Source organism: Chaetodon trifascialis, chromosome 22 (assembly GCF_039877785.1).
Source record: "Chaetodon trifascialis isolate fChaTrf1 chromosome 22, fChaTrf1.hap1, whole genome shotgun sequence".
NCBI classification, from domain to species: domain Eukaryota; kingdom Metazoa; phylum Chordata; class Actinopteri; order Chaetodontiformes; family Chaetodontidae; genus Chaetodon; species Chaetodon trifascialis.
In genome coordinates, this window is record NC_092077.1 from 2954335 (window position 1) to 2976585 (window position 22251).

Below are 22251 nucleotides of genomic sequence, written 5' to 3' on the forward strand. Positions count from 1 at the left end.
CAGCAACATATTTCTCACAGTGTAACATTCATTAGATATTTGGTCTTTAAAGCAGTGGATGAAGATAGTTTATATTGCACAGGATGAGCAGAAGCTGAAGCTGCTGAGTAATAATCCAAACCTCTCCTGACTTCACGTGTTAAAAAGCCCAATAAAAAAGAAGCTGTTAGCAGCACACGTACAGGTGCATGTGTGTCATGTTGGAAAAACGAACACAGTCAGTCTGGTCCATCAGAGGATCACACAGCTGGAAGTGGATGCTTCTGCACTGCTGGACACAAATAAAACATCTCAAATTATAGTGAAGCAGAAAGAGCCATCACTCTGACATATGTGCTGCTGTCAGCAAGTCTCTGTGAAGCCTTTAAAGATCCCCCCCAGACATGTTTTAAGGAATGCAAAAATACTCTGGATAATAATTTGTGTCTGATGTGGTTTTCCCACAAAAAGTGAAGCAGCAAAAAGCACAAAAAGATCCCACCTCTGCTCTGGAGCATCACACTGCTTCATCCTCTTGGGGGAGCTGCTCTCCCACTCAGCTGACGGCTTCTGAGCGAACTCGCCGGTCTCTGTGCTCAGCTGAGGAGAGGGTAGAGACACGTTTCATTCCAAAGGAAAATCAGACGGAAGCTCTGAAAACTGCCTCAAATGAAAGATATTCTCTGCAACAGAAAATATTTGGGACTTAATCAAAGTGGACAAATAAATATTAATCTTCTATTAAGAGTTAAACACTCAGAAAGCAATCTGTGTCGGTGAGGTTTAATCAGACTTCACTTCAAACCAGGGAGCATGTTAGCCTGTTAGCACTCAGAGCAGCATTCTCATTCATTTGGCTTCGTGTTTTTGTCTACTGATGAATGCAGTTTCAAAGGTCACCCACCTCTCAGCTCCGGCTTGCTATCCTGAGGAAAATGTCTTTGGCTGATAAATACTGGAAAACCACAACAAAGAGCTGAAAGCTAAAAACTGTACAGTTGGTCACAATCACTACAGGCGAGACCTTCCACACCACACAGTCATGTGACTGATTTCTGATATGAGGATATTGATCTGTGCAGCTTTTTTGTTAAAATTCATTTCAAATTCAGTCCTTTGTGTTCAGCTGTCTAGGATATTATATCAAGGAGCTTTATGGGCACCAGTCTAACTGTGTTCACCTGAATGTGGCGACGCAGAAAGTTAGAAAGTATAAAAAGTCAGCAGCAAACCTGTTTGAGGAATCATTAACATGGAGGTTCAAATCTTCTAATTCTATTTCTAATACTCATTAACTATAAGGACACAGAATCAGGAAGTTCAGTCAAGAAATGTGCATTTGAGTCAGGGGGCGGGTAAACAGCTACGAGTGAGATTGAGAAATTCTGAACATAAAGGTCTCAAATGAAGATTACTATTTAAAAGAAACAACATCTAAAGAGCTTTTTCAAAATGACAGAAGGTCCTCCACCGCGGCAAACAGTTGTAGGGAAACTAAAAAAGTCATAGCTTGGGGGACATAATTCCAGCTTATCACCAGGTTTCAGCCAGGTGTCGGTGAAAGGTAAGAAGGCCACCTGGAAATGGAGATGAAATCATTTAAAATAAATGCCTGAAATGTGTGTGTGTGGAGCGAACCATGCTTCTCTTTCTGCTGGGGTTGCTGCTGCTTGGTGTGTCATGGTTGCTGGCGGCCGAGCGCAGGGGTCTCCGGCACAACTCGTCTCTTTGATGGACGACTGTCTGAGACTGCAGCTTCCTGTTTGACAACACGCACCAGGTTAGATGATCGGGGTCATCTGAACAATTCAATGACTCCAGCGGTACTGCAATCAGTCCTCCATTTACAAAGCTTTTGATGTTTCTGTTGAGAATTGAGTGAGTGATGGTGTCACACTGGACTGCATTCTCTTGAAAGGGAGTTTTACTGTTTTGTCCACCCCGATTCACACGTCCAACTCAGAGGTCTTCAGACAAAAGCACATTCTTCTTCTAGGTTAAAATGAGGATCATAGCCACAAAGGGGCATACCACAGAATCTTGTGAAACAATAACATGATTTCATATCCTGATACATTTCCACTGGCAGTTAGAGATGATAATATGGACATAATGTCCAGCCCTACACATTACATAGAAATGAGAAACAGATCGTACGAGGTGATGAAGGTGGAGCGGGCCAGAGCGCTGAAGATGAAAAGGTGAGTAAGAGTTAAACTGTCTTTGGCCTTCACTCCATCCCAGGTGGTAAGGCCTCAGCCTTCCTCACTGTTCACTTACTGTCACCACACATTGATCTACACACTAATTAAGACCCTTGGCTGGGAGTGTGTGTGTGTGTGTGTGTGTGTGTGTGTGTGTGTGTGTGTATTAATAATATCTTTATCAAGAGGAAATACTCTGCACAGAAAAAACTACAATCAAAAGTAAAGACAGTCTTTAAAGGTCCAGTGTGAGATTCAGGCGTATGAGCATGTTTTCATTAGTGTATAATCCTCTTCCACAGAGTCTGCCATGTTGCTACAGTAGCCCAGAACAGACAAACCACTGTGGGGGAGAATAAGGCAATGGGTGCTCACTTGGATGCAGTCTGCAACCTCGCTGCTAGATGTCGATAAATCCAACGCACTGGACCTTTAAGCTTCCTCTGTAGTCACAGATAAAAGGGCGTAGTGATGTGATGCACAGATGAGTGTCCACTATGTGTGTAAAGTTGTTTTTTTGCCATTAAAATAATCAAAGCACTGAACCGATGGTTACCTATCTGATATGACCTGAGCTCAGAAAACAATACATTTTTAATAGTAATTGAGAGCAACATCTGATAGATTCAGAGATGTCAGTCCAGGCAGTGTGTGTCTTTGTTAAATCAATAATTCAACTATGTGTAGACACACACACACACACACACACACACACACACACACACACACACACACACACACACACACACACACACACACACACACACACACACACACACACACACACACACACACCCCTCAGCCCTCCACTCCTCCCCAGTGGTGTGAGGGCTGCTGACCCCTGGTCCTCTCAGCCTGTCCTCTCCTCAGTCCTCCACCAGAGCTAATTATACTCCCTGGAGTTTAGAGCCGTCAGCCTGCAGCCTCGACCCACATCTGCTGGGTGGTCTGAGCTCTATGACAGCCTCCTCTCTTGCCTTTCTGACAAAGTGATAAACTAATTAGCCTGGCCGGGCACGCCGGGGTTGGGGCCCTCAGCATAGCTGGCCCCTGTACATGGCAGGACTGACCCCGGACCCTCCTCTGGGAAGCCGAGCCACGCAGTCTGAGAGTGGAGTTACTGAGGTCTGGCTGATCAATGCTAAGAGGCTGTCTGAGAGACAGACATGCCTGAGGTTCAGTTTCAGCCTGTGTCAAAGTTTTACTGAGAGTAATTCTATACCTACACACTCCAAACTCATCCCAGACTTTATTCTTTTTATCCGATTATTTGATTAAAAACAGGAAGTTCTGAACCACATGCTTTTCATCAGATAGTGACACACAGGAAGACACAAGTCACACATTATTTGAAAATTCTAAGCGATGAATCAACTGACCTCTGAGGCACTCATAACCCACAATAATGCATTTTAGAGGGTAAACCTGGTGATATTCTTTTTTTCCTTCCTGTGAACAAATCCCATAGAAACAATGAATGTATCCTGCTAACAAGGATTGTGTGTGTATTCAAAGCCTCTTATCTCATTCTTATCTTATTCCTTGATGCCAGAGCTCCACTGTTTCCAACCTCGACTCCACAAAAGTTAGAACGCAGTGTAAAAGTTCATTGATATTCATTGATTTTTAGAAATATATGCTTATTCTGAAATTGATGGAGCAACAAATGGAAAGTTGATGAATGCTCCAGAAACACCTGTTTGGATCGTTCCACAGGTAAACAGGTTGATCGGTAACAGGTGATAGTATCATGATTGGGTATGAAAGGAGCTTCCTGGAAAGGTTCAGTCATTCACAAGCGAGGATGGAGAGAGGTCCACTGATTTGTGAACACATGATTGTATGAAGGATAAACCATTCAAAGTGCCATGTTCAGCCATTCACACAGTGATGGGACAACCATCAGGAGCAGTTTGGGGTTCAGTATCTTGCCTAGTGACACTCCTAACACTCTTGTCCGTGAACACAGTTTGTTTGCATATGACTGCTTTCACAAGAATGGGGGTGTGTGTGTGTGTGTGTGTGTGTGTGTGTGTGTGTGTGTGTGTGTGTGTGTGTGTGTGTGTGTGTGCGCGCGTGTGTGTGTGTGTAGCAGGCACATACCTGACAGCTGAGCTCATGCTTTGGTACCAGTCATTGAGATCGTCCTGGTTGCTGGACATCAGCAGAAGTTTGGCTCTGGGGAAGGTTAGCTGGAGGAGGAGGGAGAGGGCAGCAGTTAGGGCGTTTGTCAGCAGCATGGCCATGTCTGGCTTGTTATGATGGGTGTGAGGTACTACTGTATTTTGTGGGTGTTACAGCCTTGTCATTCTGCCAATAGCAGCGCAGCTAAAAGGCAGACTTCCTCATTCATTTCAGTGCAACAAGCGGTGCTGTCGCTGCAACAGAAGTATTCAGTGCTCTGGCTCGTACTTTTTCAGCTGCGCAGTGGAAATGCATCCAGGTAGAACACCTTGTAGCGTGTGCTTTGTAGGGCTATCCTGATTCACCTCATTAGGAGAAAATTGTTGCTGCTGTGATTCATTTTTCAGAGTACAATGTGACTTTAAAAAGCTTAGTGTTTGTTGGCACTGAAGAAATCTTCACATTAGACTTTGTGGTTTATATTTCCACCTGTACCCTGCGCTAACATGTTTCACCAAAGCTTTGTTTCTGTATTGCCTAAAGTTCCTAATGATTCACCTGGAGACAAAAACAATCAATTAAGGCTGTGCTTTAACGCTTTACATCACAGGAGTAAAACACAAGCGTTTCACTCAGCCTGTAACAGTCATTATTAGCTGGCCCTCGAAAAGAGCAATTCAATATTTGTTGTTGATAATTTATTCATCAACCTGATCAAGATCTGCTCATGGATTTCCAATTCTGGCAGACTTTTAAACTATTAAACACTTAAAACTTCCTTGAGAAATGTACAGTTACAAGGAAGAAGTGATAGATACTTCAAACATGGGAAGGCAGAGTTAAGTCTATTCTTCAGAAATATTTAACCTTTTTAACTGTAAAATGTTCCAAGTAAACGGGAGAAAAAAGAAATGTGTAGTGCTTGTGCCCTTTTTGATCGTTCTAGTGTAGCAACCTGATTTGAAAAGACGCATTAAGGCCATCCATGTTTTTCAAGAGACACAGGAATCATAACAACTGCAGATTTAACAGCTTTTGGTTGTATTTTAGTGGCCTGACCATCTGTTTGACACCACACGCCTGTCTGCAGCAGGGCTGAGCCTGCAGTAACATGTGAAAAACAGTAGAGGGCAGGCCAAATCCAGGTAAAACCTCTTCTCCGTCAGCTCGTCATACAATGAAACCTCACCGTTAGGAGTGTGACTGAAATCTGACAGTGAACAAAAACAGAAAAGTCCAGTAAAGTAACACAATCTGTCGCAATCAGGTCACATTTACAGCAAAATATATTGTGTCCTGTAGGCAGTGGGTTAGAAACCTGGTCTCAGATCTCTCCTGGGCTCTACAGAGTGGCAGGATCCTCTTTCTTTGAGTCAACAGTAATTATCAACTCTCTCATTCACACCGCTAAAACCGGCCTCAGATTGTACTTGTCAAACAAACCAAATGATGATGTCCGAGCCCAAACAAAAGGGGCTTTTAGAGCCGCATAATTACACTGGGAAAGCTATTACAGAGGATCAAAATTAGGCCTCCCCCATATTAAATGACCTTTCACATTTACCTGCAGCTGCAGCCTCTATACAGGAAACTAGCTTGTTGAGAGGTGACATATCGATCATTTCTTTGTGTATGTCGACAGAACCTCATGCTGGTACAAAGGAACATATAGCTCATCAGATATAATGATGTTTTTACACAGGGGAAGGGGAGTGTCTCTCATTATACATTAAATAGATTAAGATTTCAAATGTACCATCATCAAAAGTATTATCTAATTACAGAGTTCACTGAGTGGGGCTGAATAAAGTGCCGCATGATATTAGGCACTCGCCACTTGGGGGACGGCGGTTGATTTATGCACAAATAGATTCCACTTCTATTGCAATGCGGTAATTAGGGATTTGTCAGGAAATCTGACCCTCTTAGGTAGAAATTACTTTGTATAATAAGAACGTCAGAGCACGGAGCTTCATCGCTGCACATAATTTAGCTTGATTATTTATACATCAAAGAGAATCTGTCAGGGATGTGGGAAAATATTCAAGTAGCGAGGGGATATTAGCAGGAGGAAGGCTGCAGACGGAGAGAGGGGAGAGAATAAGGACGCTCGAGAAAGATGTAGGAACAGCAGAAGCCGGAAGATGAGTAGAAAAACGAGGGGTGTACCACAAATAAAAGGCAGCTCTTGTGACCAACATGTGTGAACGAGAAAAAAAAAAAAAAACACCGGAAATTTTAATAAAAGAGATTTTTTTTTTTTTTTTCAAACTTTGCATATAGATTGCCATGGCATTTTCAGCTGTCAAATTTAATTTGGCTTTAATTCTTCATTGCCCTGGATGAGGAGGGCCCTGGAGTGCTGACAGCCCTTTTCCTTGAGCTCAGGTAGGGGCCCGGGATCAATAATGTGTCCTTATGAGAAATTACGTGTAATGCTATTGAGTATGCATTTGGGCCTCGGTGGGATAAGAGGCTAATGAAATGCCATTTCTGCCATTAGATAACGTGCAGCGGGCTGCCGGAGAGCGGCGACAGGCTTGAGGAAGATGTATTTACTGGAGGGCCGGAAGAGATGGATCTGCAGCCTAATCTGATCCAGCAACTGAAAGATTCTGTTACAGCAGGCAGCATCGCTACACTCCCCAGCTTGCTCTCTCTCACACACACACACACACACACACACACACACACACACACACACACACACACACACACACACACACACACACACACACACACACACACACACACACACACACACACACACACACACACACACACACACACACCAAATAATATAGCTCTGACTAATCTCCCCATCAGCAGCCTTTTCATTAGTCCCTTGAAGGCTGCTTTTAATTCACAGTGCTTTCAACAGAGGAAGTCACACAGGCCTGGTCATGACAACATGTCCCCTGTCATGACAAGAGGATCATACTGCAACACGCACATGCTGGACACTCTGGTATTATATATACCAGGATTACCTAAATTCAGCCTCTCGTCTGTGTTTGGTGCTGCATATTTTCACAAATATGTGAATTCTGTTTTTCACCCATATACTATTGGTAAAAATCCTTTCTCTGTTTCTATAAACTACTGAAAATTGGCAGATCACAACAGCCGATGAGGCAGGGAAACTAGCTGAATTTGCATCAACAAGCTGTCAAAGCTCTTACTCATAATTTTTGGGGTTAACCGAAAAAAGTTACTTGTACATGAATCAAAAATAATTCATCAGTCAAAACTACATTCAGGAATATCAGTAAACTGACTATCTTTGGATAAAGAACTGTCGGTCCAACAAGCAAAAACATCCAAAGGCGTCACCTTGAGCTCTGGAAAAATGGAGCGTTTAATAAACTAAACAATTCAATATTAAACACACAGATAGATTGATCATAAAAATGATTGTTAGTTGCAGCCCTGTGTTTCTTCAGGTGAAGTTCTCATATGGCTGCTTGTGTTTTGACAGCATTTTAAAATCTGGGAACTTTAGTTTGTTTTGTTAAATGATTCTAAAGGTGTTGGAGAAAAATATGTTCACATTGCTCAAATCCTAAAATTCCTGAAATGCTGATTCACATGAGACTGATATTATCAAATGTCTGTGTTAAGGGAAAGCCAGAGTTTTAAACACAATTTATGGCTGCCACTAAAGATCGTCTTCATACATTCTATCCATTTATTTTCAATCCACATTTCTTAACTAGTTATTTACAGTTGTCAAGCAAATATTCTCTGATGTCATGTTTTCAAATGTGAGAATTTGGTGCTTTTCTCTGTTTTATGTCACAGTAAGATAAATAGCTTCAGGTTTTGGACTGCTGCTCCGACAAGACAAGACATATGACAACGTGATCTTAGGTTGTTAGAACTTCAGATTTTCATATTTTTCCATTTCATAGATGAAATGTTTTTTGACTAACTGAAAAAGAGACAACAGGTTAATTGATGATTAAAAAATCATTAAGGGCTGCCCTATTTGAACTTAAACTCTAAAAAAATATTACAGGTAAAAAGACATTTATTGGCTCCAGCGTCTGAAATATACCACTTTCCTCAGTTTAATATCATTGATGAATACTAATGAAAAATAAGTTATTAAATTATAATTGGTTATTTTTTTGTCGAGTTTTATCATGTCATTAATTATCTCAGCCCAACTGTGTACTACTGTATTAGTCCTCCGTAAATCAAGCTTCAATGTCAAAAAGCATCCAATGCTGCCAAGAGTTTGGACAGACTGCAGTGTGAGCAGACTGAATCAAACCTCTACATAGCTGCTGTGCATCACAGGGAAGCACATTAGCAGCACAACATAAAGAGCTCTTTGAACGAGAGCGTATCTGCTGAAATGAATATTGATACCATGCAGCACTGGCACTAAACACTCGCTGCATAAACGCTTTGGTTACTCACTCAATGACGCGCGACTCATTCCTTTGAATGTTTCATGACAGCATCTACATCATTTAGACACAATTTGTCAGCCAGCAGCTGTACTAAGACCTCGGAGACGGATCAGATCGAGAGAAGAGACACATTAAAAGTTCAACTTTTGGGCTACTTCAACAAAGGTTTGAGGTGATTAGGGGGAAGAAGAGGCGAGGGAACAAAGGTCTTCTCTGACAAGCAGAACTAAATGACATTTCCATTCAGTGAGCCTGGAAAACATTCAGAAAACCTATGTTTGGCAGATTAGACAACAGCAACTGTCAAGGCCATAAGTAAGACAAATCAAAGCAACATACATCAAAATGGAAATTAAATAATGCCTCTGCTTAGGACTCACTCATGTGTATATTCAAATCAATGAACAGATGTCTCCCCCACCTGCTGCCCAACAAACACTCCGAGCATTTTTCTCCCAACACATTCAACTTTTCCCAGTTTGTCTTCAGTTACACAGAAAATGACAAACCCGGTGTCAACTACTGTTGATGGTCCTTTCACAAACACATGAAGAAAACTGAAAGCTCAGTGATTGTCAGTGACTTTTTCCCCAACTGTATCAGGGCTGCACCCTTAGCCAAACTAAACTGATGACTGGAACTGCTCGCCTTGGTGAGGTGTCTGATAGACTTTAGACTGCTTCTTTATTGATCCCAATTTGGGAAACTATTCTGATGTCAGACTGTAGTAGTGATGATGATGATGATGATGATGATGATGATGATGATGATGATGATGATACTACTTGCAGCTGGTTTTCCGTTTGGGTCGGTCAGTCTTGAGCAGGACTGCGTCTTTGCAAGAGTCAGTTCTGAAAAGAACTGTTGACAGTAGTAGGTCATCGCTTTGCAGCTCAGTGGTTTCATGTTGTTGGTTGTCAGGCACATCAGCTGGTTCCACATTAATTAAACAGTCTAGCAAATATGCTCTGTTTTCTTTTGTTTACTTTTCATGTCCCTAATCCTCTCACCAAATGCCTGAAGGAGATTTCACGCTCACCAGCATGTTCAGATGTCATAGCAGACTTTTGTTCTTGCAGTGTTTCCTCTTTCCTGTTGCACTTGTGACAGCTTTGATTTCTCATCAAATGATTTCACATGTGAAAGCAGAGAGCTGAGAAGCTGGCTGGAGCTTGAGGTTCAGCTCTGAGAGGTACCTGGTAATGTCCACCATGAAGGCCAAATCACACAGACGCTTGCTGTCGCTGAGCTTCCATGTCAGGTTTCCCTTCATCTCTATGAATTATTCCAGACAAAATGACACTTTAGAACAATTTTACTTTCCTTGGTGCTAGCAGCTCTGCAGCAGCAACAAGGCACTCCCTCACAAATTCCCGTTCTGAATGAGGTTTCAGCTGCTTAGCTATTAGCTTACTTGTCACAAAACTTTCCTGAATAACACCGACTCTGTCAGAATGTGGTCTTGTGAAAGCTGACTGTTGGGCACCCAAACTCTGCTGAAGAGCGTTGACTTTAGCCAAGTGCATTTGTCCTTGCAGCTCATCCAGTTTAGCATGTTTCGAGCTATAAAAACTCTTGAGAGTAGCTCTTGAGTCATTTTTCATCACTGTCCCCCACAAACTAAGTTAGGCACACTGGCTTGACTTTTAGTTTCACCATAAAAAAAAGTCTATTTCTCTTGGAAACTGCAACACTCCTCATCAACTTTTGTTCTCTTGAAGTGTCATGATGCACTGACATGATATCAACCACTACGCGTGTTGTGTTCAGGGACGTGTTAGTCTACAATTTAATGTTACTCTCTTTACTGCTGAAAAAAAAAAGCAATTGCTTTTTTGTATTAATGAATTACCTCATAGGCTGGAGCAAGTGGTCTTGCAGGCTGTATGCAGCCCGGAGGCCTGAGGATGTCCTCCCCTGCTGCGGGACAGAATACACAGTCCTTGTTTTTTGTAGAAATGTGGTCTTAAGTTAATCTAAAATGTCTGAATAAGACATAACAAGCTGGTATCTTCATTGTGGCAGTCATGTGTGTGTTTATTGTCCTGGCAAATTACGTGCAACTTCCAGAACGTAAGCTGTGAGGATTCAGCTTTGGAAAACTTTTTTACACAGGAGACCTCTATTTTGTACAGTGTAATTGTACTACGTAGGTATAACTTTGTGGTTAGTATGGAGAGGGAGAAGGATTACAGAGTGCTACAGGGATGATGTGTTTTTGCCAGCAAAGCCAGAGGTTACCATTGCCCTGGTTCCCTTGACAAAAAGCCAATGGGATTTTTCCTTTGGATGTTGGATTATTGCAGAAAACACACTCTGTATTGAACAAAAGTTTAGGATACTTATGTGTTTTCTTTGGTGATATAATCTTCACAATTGAACGCCACTTTTATTACTTTTGAAGTGTACAGTACATGTATAAAGTAAAAACTTACATCAGGCTGTAAATGAACTACAGCACATAATTCCTGTGTCACCAGCACCGAGCTTCCAGCCACACTAAATTATACACACTTTGCTTGATACATCTACAAGCTGGAAAGTCTGAGTGAGAATAGTTTGCAACAGTGAGTATAAACACAACAAAACTGTAAAAGCAGAGTAGCCAGAAGATGATTTTCCATCTTTGATGTGATGATGTTAATATCCCCCAACCTCTATAGTCACATTTAGTTTCTTGTCAACAATTGCCATTTTTAAGACGCGCAAAAGCTTCAAATTTCATCAGTCGGGTATTTATTGATGTTCTCTGGAGCTTGTATTAACCACAGACCTTATTTCAGGCATCTAACAAAAACCTATTCAAAAAACCAATTGATTCGAGACAAGGGAACCAGAATGAAAAGCTTCCTACTGTTTTTCTTGTGTATTGTACTGTATGTATTGTTCCTCCTTCTAATGTGAATTTTCAGCTGCTGTCCATTAATAAATAGGTACTCCATTCATTAATCCTGGTTTGTTAATGTTTTTCACTCTCCACTCTGACTGAGCTGAACACCATCTAAAACGATATTCCATAATATCCTGGAAACTCCAATATTTTAGAAAGAAACTTGTCATACAAACAATGTTCAGGTAAGCAGTTATGGACTTAGCTGGCTGACACTCACGCTGAGCAGGCCTCCCTTGCTCCTCGTGTGGCCAAACACCTTCTCCACAGTACAGTCCTGCAGGGGGTAGGCATGCTGGCCGGCAAACTTTTCTCCATTGTTTAGATGCAGTGGGCTGCAGCGCTTGGCCTGCAGCAGCATGTCAGAGAACAGGAAGAACATCTTGGGCTTAGCATCTGCACCTTTAGGGGGAACCATGTTCAGCCAGCCCTCACGGATGTACCACCTCCCTGGAAGAGGAGGGAGAAACAAACAAAAACATACACAATCATTATCTTTGGCTGCGTGTATGGATTGTATCGAAGCTGAAGGCTTTCCCAGCATGCAGTGAGACATCTGGGACAGATCTCATACCTAACAGAGAGAATGATTGCGTCCATTGGCCATTTAAAGTTTCCTTGCCACCTGACAAGAAATGGGGCTTCATAGCATTTGATCAAATCTGAATCCAGTTCAGAATCTGCTTCTCGAATCTGAACCCTTCCAAATTCCTAATCAAATTTGTTTAGGTAGTTTGTTTAGTAGGGAATGATGACAGCATAGCTAAGCCATGGAGATTCAACTGCTGAATGGGTGTAAGGCTTACACCACATATTTTGTCACTACGCTGTGACGTTTATTAACCCTGTCCTGAGTCATTTTTACTCTTGCTGGAGGGAAAACAGTGTGTGCTCCTCACTTGGGGGCTGTGCTGCAGCTGCAGAAGATAAAGTAAAAAATAACACAGTAGGCACATTATATATTTTACTTTATCATTTAGCAAATATCAACACTGAGGCAAGACTTTTGTTTTTTGGTTCCATAAATTATTTTTAATGGTCTTAAATAGCTCAGGATGATGGGTGACTTGCACTGCAAAATACAACATAATGTTTCATAGCAACACATTTAAACATTATTAATAGCATTATTAGACATTAAAGACATTCTGGTTATCATTTGCAGGTTTCTCACTTTTAGCTGGTGCTGACTGTTGTTTCTGGCCAAATGACATGGCAAATTATCAGCTGTAGCTAACATTAATCCCAAAAACTGTTGAAATGAAAGTTTTGTCTGCTTTCTGCAAACTGGTGTCTGGCTCAACAAGACCAATAGAGTGGCACCTCTGAGAGCTAGCTTATCGCATCATGTATGTGCATCAGTACGCACAAACAGCAAATGCTTTAAGTCCTGATTTGTGAAACAAAAAAGAAAAAATTCCAAAAGTCAGGAGGCCAGTTATTTTTGAAAGCTGAACCAGATTCAAAGTTGATGGGGGATTCAAACAAATTCAGATTCAATTCTGAATTTGGATTTGACAAAACGCCAGTGAACAGCAAACTCACACTGACGGACGACCAATGCAGGTTTACCCAACACCACTACGTCAGTGTAAAAGTGGTAACAATCATTCTCCTCAGCATCAAATTGCAGAACTGCAGAGAACAAAAATAATGAGACTAACTAAGCCATGCTGAATTGAAAAGATAAATGAGGGCTGTTTGAAGGGAGCAAAGACGATGAGAGAAAATCTAAGACAGACTCAGTGGGAGGTAGGCATGTTGGGGTGTGGCGGCTGAGGAAAGCTCCCATATCTTTCACCATGATTGGCAGCAGCATGATGATAGCTAATAAGCATGAGGCTGACATTTGGATAGATAAGATGGAAATTCAGCTTGGGTCCTGGGTGTTTTTGTAATTGCCCCAGCCAGTAGCCTGTGATTGCAGCTAGCCTGAGTGGCTGGAGCTGTGCCTCTGGGGCTCAGAGAGGACATTTTCAGCTACAGACAAGCCCACAGAGATTAAGTGGTGGGGCCAGGCAGGGGTCAAATTGCTTTTAAAATGCCATGGGTCTCAAACGGAAAAACAGTCAAGAGACACCCCATGACTCTCTCAGGTGTTGTGTGGAGATTGGAGCAGTGGTTGTGATCGTTCTATTAAATATGATATAAATAAAACCCTGTTTGAGCCTTATACAACCCTTTAAAGACTGAGCAAGTAACATGTTTAATGACACGCAGTCCAGTCTGTCATCTCAACCCTCCGTTCAGGAAAATTTGAATAGAAGACAAGTGCAGTCGGAAATGTCTTCACACAACAGATGCCTCACACCCTCAGCTTTTTCACAATTAACTGACTGACCTGGGGCTTTTATCCTTTTGGTAACTGTGGTTACTAGACAAGCCTATTTTCTGGTTGCAAATGAGTTTTCTGGCCTCATAACTGCAGAGGAAGGACATTTCATTGAGTTGAATGTAATGCTTTAAGATCATTTTAAGAGGCACAAACGTCAGGAGGAGGACTCTGGCCTCCAAAATGGAGAATCCCTGCTCCAGTGAATCCCCATTGTTCTGCAGGGTTATGCAACAAAATTCAAGCCGTAGTCCATTTATGCTACTCGCAAAACAAAAATATTATTAATGAGTGAATAAATAAAATGTCATAAAAATAAACTATTAGTTAATTGTGAAGTGCGTAGGGTGAATTGAGGAGTCTCACTTAGGGGACACATCTAATGCTAAAACATGCTAATTCATCATCAGAAAATAAAAATATTATCATTATTATTACTGTTAAAATGGTACAAGAGGTTTTGAAACTTGTTCCGGAAATGTAAGTTCCCATAGACAAGCTTGGATGGGCATGAAACAGTACAAAATATAAAAAACTGCATCAGATAAAGAAATACTTCAGAGGAAAAGTTAACTACCACCAACTACCCAAGGTGCATTTCCACACGACAATCAGGTGTCTACACCTGTGTAGTGTGACACGCCCCACAACACCCCGACGAAAAGTCTAGCATGTCCAAATTTTTTTGTTTTGACACACTTAGCGTGACATGTCCCACAACATGTTCCCGAGCGTCAACCAATCAGGTACTCTCTCCAGACCGCAGTCAGGTAACCATGGCAAAGAGGAGGAGGGGGTTGCTGCTGTCAGGTTGGACAATGAAAGAGGGGAAAAGTTCATTAGCTGTGGCAACAGTACCCCTGACTATTTGACGTTTCCTCAAGGGAGTGACCGAAATAGTGGAAAGTCTTCATCAGCCAGGTGAGTAGCTGCTATACGGTCAAAACATTATCCCCAGTCCTAATTGTGGGAATATGCTTACCATCACTCTAGTAGCATACGGTTAGCTAGCTTCTAACCCCAGATCTAACATTAAAGTAGCCTGTTTAATGCGGCAAACACAGGCAAGCCTGCTCCTTATAGAATAAATAAATAATAAATAACTGAAACTCGTTGTATTTGTCGTAATTGTTATCCAGATGCTGACCAGTAGATACATTAATAATGAGCGAATGGGCCAAAGTTGTCACCACCAGCACCACACACAACGCTTCTGTCAGCATGATCGACAGTTGCTTCACCCGCCTGCCCGATTACATCTGAATTTGTGAAATAAGGCGTGCTGTGATTGGTCGGAGTCATATGTATAATCTTGCCAGTCACCCAACCAAGATAAGGCCCTGTGATCCTTAGATCTGACACAGTGACCATTGTCAAAGACAAAAATACTGTGTAGTCTGATCCCGACATAACAGCACATACAGTGGTAAGAAAAAATGTTTATTAGAATCTGCAGTTTACACCAATTTATTTTTGGACTCTAGATCAAGTTTAGATTAATTCAAAAACTACGGTGGTTGCTTTGCCCACAAATTCAACAATGAAGCATTTTGGATTCGACAACTGTTTGGATTTACACCATAAGCTTGCTTCTTTTTCATAGCAATGACTGCTGAGGCTCATGGGTATTGTAGTATTTAGAGCCATGCACCATCCAAACTGATGGACAAAACAAGATTTCAAAGAAAAATTTAAATAATTAAAACTTTTGGTCATAACATAATTCTATGGGATCATTACATAATCAGTGAGGCTCCCATGTTTCTATGCTCAGTAACACTGAAGACAGTGTTATATATTTGAACTTTAAAACATTAGACGTGTCTGCAAAGACTACGAAGTAGTGTATGTGGAAAGTCAGTTATTTTCTAACTTCACTCACACTGCTGAAAATGTGAGCAAAGTGCTTCCAGGATAGTATCACACACACCATGTAACTGCAAGAGCAGCCAGAATACTATGAACATAAAAAAAGAACATAAAAAAAAATACAACTGATTATGAGCATGCTTATTTGCTTAATGTCCTGACATTAAGACTGAAATGACGAAAGAGTTCAAGCATGTTGTGCTTACAGCTCAGACTCTTTGGATGTGTAGTCGTACTGAAATCATATTTAGTCATCCCTCTGTAGTCTCTATCAATGTGTTTTTGAAAAATTGTTCAGTTTATTATCACTAAAAGAAAGAAAAAGTGGTCTTTGAAGATTTATCAGAAATGCTCCTTTTCCTCTCAGCCAGCTGGAGGGGTGTGTCAGTATAGTATTGATTGACAGCAGCTAGTTACACCTACGGTGCAACGCGTTATGGGTACACATTATGTTGTTAGTGGTATTGAAGAGTAAGGAGCACACCAGCATCTAACTGAACCCAAGTGACAGTTCCAGGTACATTTACATGCTGAGCAGCTAATCAGCTATCTAGCCTGCAAACTGACATTACAGTAGCATTTCACGTTACCAGGTCTTTTTCTTGTTTACATGTTTGTAAGGTAGAGAAGGAGACCTCTGTCAAAGCATGTGACTCTTGCTGCGGTAATGATAAATGGACTGTATTCATACAACACTTTTCTATTCTGATGACCACTCAAAGCACTTTTTACAACGCAAGTCTGCATTCACCCATTTATACACACATTAATTCGCCGACAGTCTAGTCCACCTGCTCATTATGAGCTTTTAACCATTCACACACACTCACACACCGATGGCACTGCATCGGGAGCAATTTGGGGTTTAGTATCTTGCCCAAGGATACTTCGACATATAGACATGATTGAACAACCGACCTTCTGATAAATGGACGACCGCTCTACCTCCTGACCCACAGCTGCCCCACTGCTGTCTGACTCATTGTGACTGTCTGCTCTGCATATGATAGAATGCCGGAGAACGTTATTGCTTTATGCAAGATTGACTGGCTGTATCAAAATAACGTCGCAGGATGGAGGGATACTAGAACAGCAGTCCATCAACTTCATGCAAAATTACTACAATACAGTGTTATTCGGCAATAATAGAATATGTCACTTCTATATAGATCACTTTTAATTCATGCATGGGCAGGAATGTGTTATGCCTGGGACACGCTGCCTGCTTTTCATTGGGCACCCCTTAGAGCGGCCACATGGCCCAGATGAGCATCACGTCATCTATTTTTGCTGCAAGATGCAAGCAGTTCTCAGCAAAAACAGACCATGAAAATGATCTGTTGAGTCATATCGACATGATAGCAGTCTGTCAAGACAGTTTCACTGTCTTTATCTGTAGAATACATCAGACATGAAAAAATATCAGGTGAAGGACAGTATTCTCTCTCTCTCTCTCTCTCTCTCTCTCTCTCTCTCTCTCTCTCTCTCTCTCTCTCTCTCATTCTCTGGAGGAGGGTTAACAAAAATCACATCATCATCATTACTAACGGCCACTATCAGAAGCAAACTCAAAAGAGAAAGATGGGGCTGGCAGGAACAACATGGCAGCAGCTCAGTGAGGTAGTCGTCACGCACAGTTCCAGGCAGGTATTACATGTGCTCAAGCATCAGAATGCTGGCAGTACCCAGTGCGCTAGAACTGATGCGTTTCAGGAGACACCAAGTGTAGTGATTATCCAGACATGCTGGGATCTCCCTCTCCTACTCTCTCAAATTATACATCTGACCAGGAAGTGTATGCTAAAGGTGCACGTCTACAAATCCAGTCCTGAGGTTTCAGTTTATATGGTGAGGTATTCACATTTGTACTCTGGGGAAAATAATGCTGCAACAATAAATGGAAATTAATTAGCGTACTGACTTTGTTTCTAAAAATGGTTTCTTATTAACTAAAACTACATCCAGTGCTATTTTTCAAAGTAACCGAGGTTTTTCTAACCTTTTAAGTTTTATGTGATATCCCTAATCAGACCCCCTGATCGTCAAAGTTGACAGCGTCAGAGGGGCTGAATATGCTCTGTGTGTGGAGTTTCTTTGTGGACCAGGCACACTTCAGACCCCCTGCCTAGATCTGACCATCCACAGTGCTTTGAGGCAGCAGCAGGTTCAAAGAGCAGGAAGTGCCAAGCACTCCTTTCCATGTCCAGGCCTTTCAGATTCCCTTGTCAAAGAGCACCTCTGCTCTACTACAAAGTCTTTTGGGCTGGACCAGGTGGGGGGGCTGAGGAAGGTGGGGTAGGACATAAAGATTGATCTACAAAGGGTCCTGTTCCTCCTGATGTATCCGAGGCCAGAGAAATAAGAGATGCAGAGGGCAGCTGCTGTGGCAGGATGAGTGCAACTCAGGTTTGGTATTGTTGAGTTTGGAAAGCCAACAGTCTTTCTCGAATAGTTAAGCTGTTGATGATAAAAGCAAACAGATGAACTCAGGAATGTAAAGGCATAAACCAGACTATAGCTGAAATAAGTGATTATTTTCATTTTTCATATGAATCTGTAGAATCTACAAGTGAAAAATATGCCTCAATCAGTACACAAGCACGGATTCCATTCCAGTAGTGTGTGTGTGTGTGTGTGTGTGTGTGTGTGTGTGTGTGTGTGTGTGTGTGTGTGTGTGTGCGCCCGTGTGTGTGTAACTAGGTAGCTACATTTCCAAACTGGGTAAAGTCAAGCCAGACATCTTCACAGTGCATTTGAAATCACAAAATGGGAAGTAAGATATGCTCGGGAACACACATCTTGTTACTGTATTGTGCAACATCTTAAATGGCATCAATATTTATATCAAATAATAGATTTTAGATTGCATTAAGTCAGTTCACCTCAGGGCACTATATGTCCAAAAAGTAAAACTGCTAGCAAATTGAGTTGTCTCACCACATACACTTTGTACTTGTTTGGATGTGCATGTGTTGGGTACATGGCAGAGTGTGTGTGTCGTTGTTATGCTTCTGTATGTTCCACATACAGAAGCACAGGTGTTAGTCAGAAACAAAGAAACTATGTGAACCGATGTGTGGCTATACTGGAACATTTCATTGGCATTAAGGGAACTGCGCTAAGCTGGTTTAAATCCTACCTGTCAGATCGCTCTCAGTTTGTACGCGTTAATGACGACTCCTCTGTGCTCACTAAAGTCAGCTATGGAGTTCCGCAGGGTTCTGTGCTTGGACCAATTCTATTCACCTTATATATGCTTCCTTTAGGTAAGATTATCAGGAAGCACTCAATAAATTTTCATTGCTATGCAGATGATACCCAGCTATATTTATCAATGAAACCGGAAGAAACCAGTCAGTTAACTAGACTACAAGCATGTCTTCATGACATAAAGACCTGGATGACCTGCAATTTTCTGATGCTAAACTCGGACAAAACTGAAGTTATAGTAGTAGGCCCTAAACATCTTAGAAAGTCACTTTCTGATGACATAGCAGTTATGGATGGCATTGCGCTGGCCTCCAGCACCACTGTAAAGAATCTGGGAGTTATCTTTGACCAAGACATGTCCTTTCACTCCCATGTAAAACAAATTTCAAGGACTGCCTTTTTTCACCTACGTAATATCGCAAAAATCAGGCATATTTTGTCTCAAAATGATGCAGAAAAACTAGTCCATGCATTCGTAACTTCCAGGTTGGATTATTGCATTTCTTTACTATCAGGCTGTCCAAATTCGTTGCTGAATATTCTCCAGTTGCTCCAGAACGCTGCAGCACGTGTTCTGACAAAAACCAGGAAGCGAGATCATATTTCTCCAATACTCGCCACTTTGCACTGGCTCCCTGTAAAGTTTAGAATAGAGTTTAAAATTCTCCTCCTTACTTACAAAGCCATAAATGGCCAGGCACCTTCTTATCTTAAAGAGCTCATAGTACCTTATTGCCCTACTCGAACACTGCGTTCCCAGAATGCAGGTCTACTTATGGTTCCTAAAGTCTCAAAAAGCAGAACAGGAGTCAGAGCATTTAGCTATCAAGCTCCTCTCCTGTGGAACCATCTTCCAGTCTTTGTCCGGGAGGCAGACACTGTCTCTACATTTAAGAGTAGGCTTAAAACTTTCCTTTTTGATAAAGCTTATAGTTAGGGCTGGCTCAGGCTTGTCCTGGACCAGCCCCTAGTTATGCTGCTATAGGATTAGACTGTTGGGGGACATCCAAAGATACACCGAGCTCCTCCGTCCTTCTGTCCCTCTCCATCTGCACGCTCTCATGTCCTACCACGGCGTGTTACTAACTTAGCTCCTTCCCCGGAGTCTCTGTGCTTTGTTGTCTCACAGGTTCTCATGGACAGTGGCTGAATCTGGATTGTGGATTTCAGCTGCATCTCCTGCCTTGGCCCTGCCTGACATCCACTGCAACTGCTACTGCTGTTATTACATCCACTGTCACTGTTACTGTGACTGCATGTCTGTCTCTCTGTCTCTGTCTGTCTGTCTGTCTGTCTGTCTGTCTGTCTGTCTGTCTGTCTGTCTCACTCTCCCTCTCTTGCTCTTCCTCTCTCACCCAACCGGTCGAGGCAGATGGCCGCCCACCCAGAGTCTGGTTCTGCTCGAGGTTTCTGCCTGTTAAAAGGAAGTTTTTCCTCGCCACTGTCGCCAAGTGCTTGCTCATGGGGGAATTGTTGGTTTCTTTGTAGATAAAAGAGCTTGGTCTGTACCAGCTCTATATGGAAAGTGTCCTGAGACAACTTCTGTTGTGATTTGGCGCTATACAAATAAAATTGAATTGAATTGAAATTGAATTATACAGTAAGGCCAATTCAAGGTAATTCAAGGTACAGTATGTCTGTGATCCATGTAGGATAACAGTGCCAGGTCACAAAAGAAGATAGTTTGCATGAAAGACCCTCTGTGAGTGTAAAACAACTACAAACTCAATACTATAAAAAGACATAACCACAATAAAGCTAAATGAATAACTTTAACAGGGACACGTTATGAAAAAGTCACTTTCTCAATGCTTGTGCAAATACCTTTGGTTATATGGAATGTCGACCAAGCAACAAAATTTGAAATACGACAACCCCGTCAGCTTTTAGTCGGCTGGTTCGGTCAGAAAACATGGGATTCAACAAGCCATTCAGATATGGCTCCCCATCCTGTGTAAAGTGCAGGCTCATCCTGCACTCTATATCATCTGAGTATCTTCACCCAGGACCAGAGAACTACCTGACTGAAGGTGTTTCTTTTTGTTTTCCTCACAAGCAACGGAGCTGCCAGCATTATGTTGAGGCTAAGAGCTAAGTATGGGAACTCTGTGGCATTCTGTTGTTGGTTGCATAGACCAGCACAAATCACAACATCTTCCCAGAGCCTCAGAGAACAGAGGAGCTATGTATTCACTTCATTTTTGATGGAAATGTACCTCAACACCGGGAAAACCTATGTGCTTGCAAACCATTTTACTTCAGACTGCTTTCTCAACAGGGGCCAGTAAAGAGGAATAATGAAGGTCAAGGATGGATGGATTTCCAAACTTGGAAGCTGTAAGTTTTGCTATTTCTGTGTTGCTTTACTATTTATCTTGCATTTTAGCCTGTTGAACTTGGTTTTAGTATGTTGCTTGGCTCATCAGGCTCTTGTAGTCCAGTTGCTCCAGAACGCTGCAGCACGTGTTCTGACAAAAACCAGGAAGAGAGAGATCATATTTCACCAATACTCGCCACTTTGCACTGGCTCCCTGTAAAGTTTAGAATAGAGTTTAAAATTCTCCTCCTTACTTACAAAGCCATAAATGGCCAGGCACCTTCTTATCTTAAAGAGCTCATAGTACCTTATTACCCCACTGGAACACTGCGTTCCCAGAATGCAGGTCTACTTATGGTTCCTAAAGTCTCAAAAAGCAGAACAGGAGTCAGAGCATTTAGCTATCAAGCTCCTCTCCTGTGGAACCATCTTCCAGTCTTTGTCTGGGAGGCAGACACTGTCTCTACATTTAAGAGTAGGCTTAAAACTTTCCTTTTTGATAAAGCTTATAGTTAGGGCTGGCTCAGGCTGGTCCTGGACCAGCCCCTAGTTATGCTGCTATAGGATTAGACTGTCGAGGGACATCCAAAGATACACCAAGCTCCTCTGTCCTTCTGTCCCTCTCCATCCGCACGCTCTCATGTCCTACCACGTCTCACAGGTTCTCATGGACAGTGGCTGAATCTGGATTGTGGATTTCAGCTGCGTCTCCTGCCTTGGCCCTGCCTGAAATCCACTGCAACTGCTACTACTGTTATTACATCCACTGTCACTGTTACTGTGATTGCATGCATGTCTGTCTGTCTGTCTGTCTGTCTGTCTGTCTGTCTGTCTGTCTGTCTGTCTGTCTGTCTGTCTGTCTGTCTGTCTGTCTGACTCTCCCTCTCCCTCTCTTGCTCTTCCTCTCT

The 22251-nt window shown here is 42.1% G+C and overlaps 1 protein-coding gene across 1 annotated transcript in view; it reads right to left on the bottom strand.

Moving 5' to 3' along the window:
- Nucleotides 1–216: 216 nt before the first annotated feature.
- The window catches only part of arhgef39 (Rho guanine nucleotide exchange factor (GEF) 39), a 64409-nt gene continuing 42374 nt past the window's right edge, over nucleotides 217–22251 (bottom strand). Inside the window, exons 7-11 of the mRNA XM_070992344.1 lie at nucleotides 11836–12065; nucleotides 4287–4375; nucleotides 1618–1738; nucleotides 482–579; nucleotides 217–268 (exon numbers count right to left, since the gene is read on the bottom strand). Coding sequence (XP_070848445.1) covers nucleotides 232–268; nucleotides 482–579; nucleotides 1618–1738; nucleotides 4287–4375; nucleotides 11836–12065 — 575 coding nt within the window. The 3' untranslated portion in view covers nucleotides 217–231. The remainder of the gene's footprint in view (nucleotides 269–481; nucleotides 580–1617; nucleotides 1739–4286; nucleotides 4376–11835; nucleotides 12066–22251) is intronic.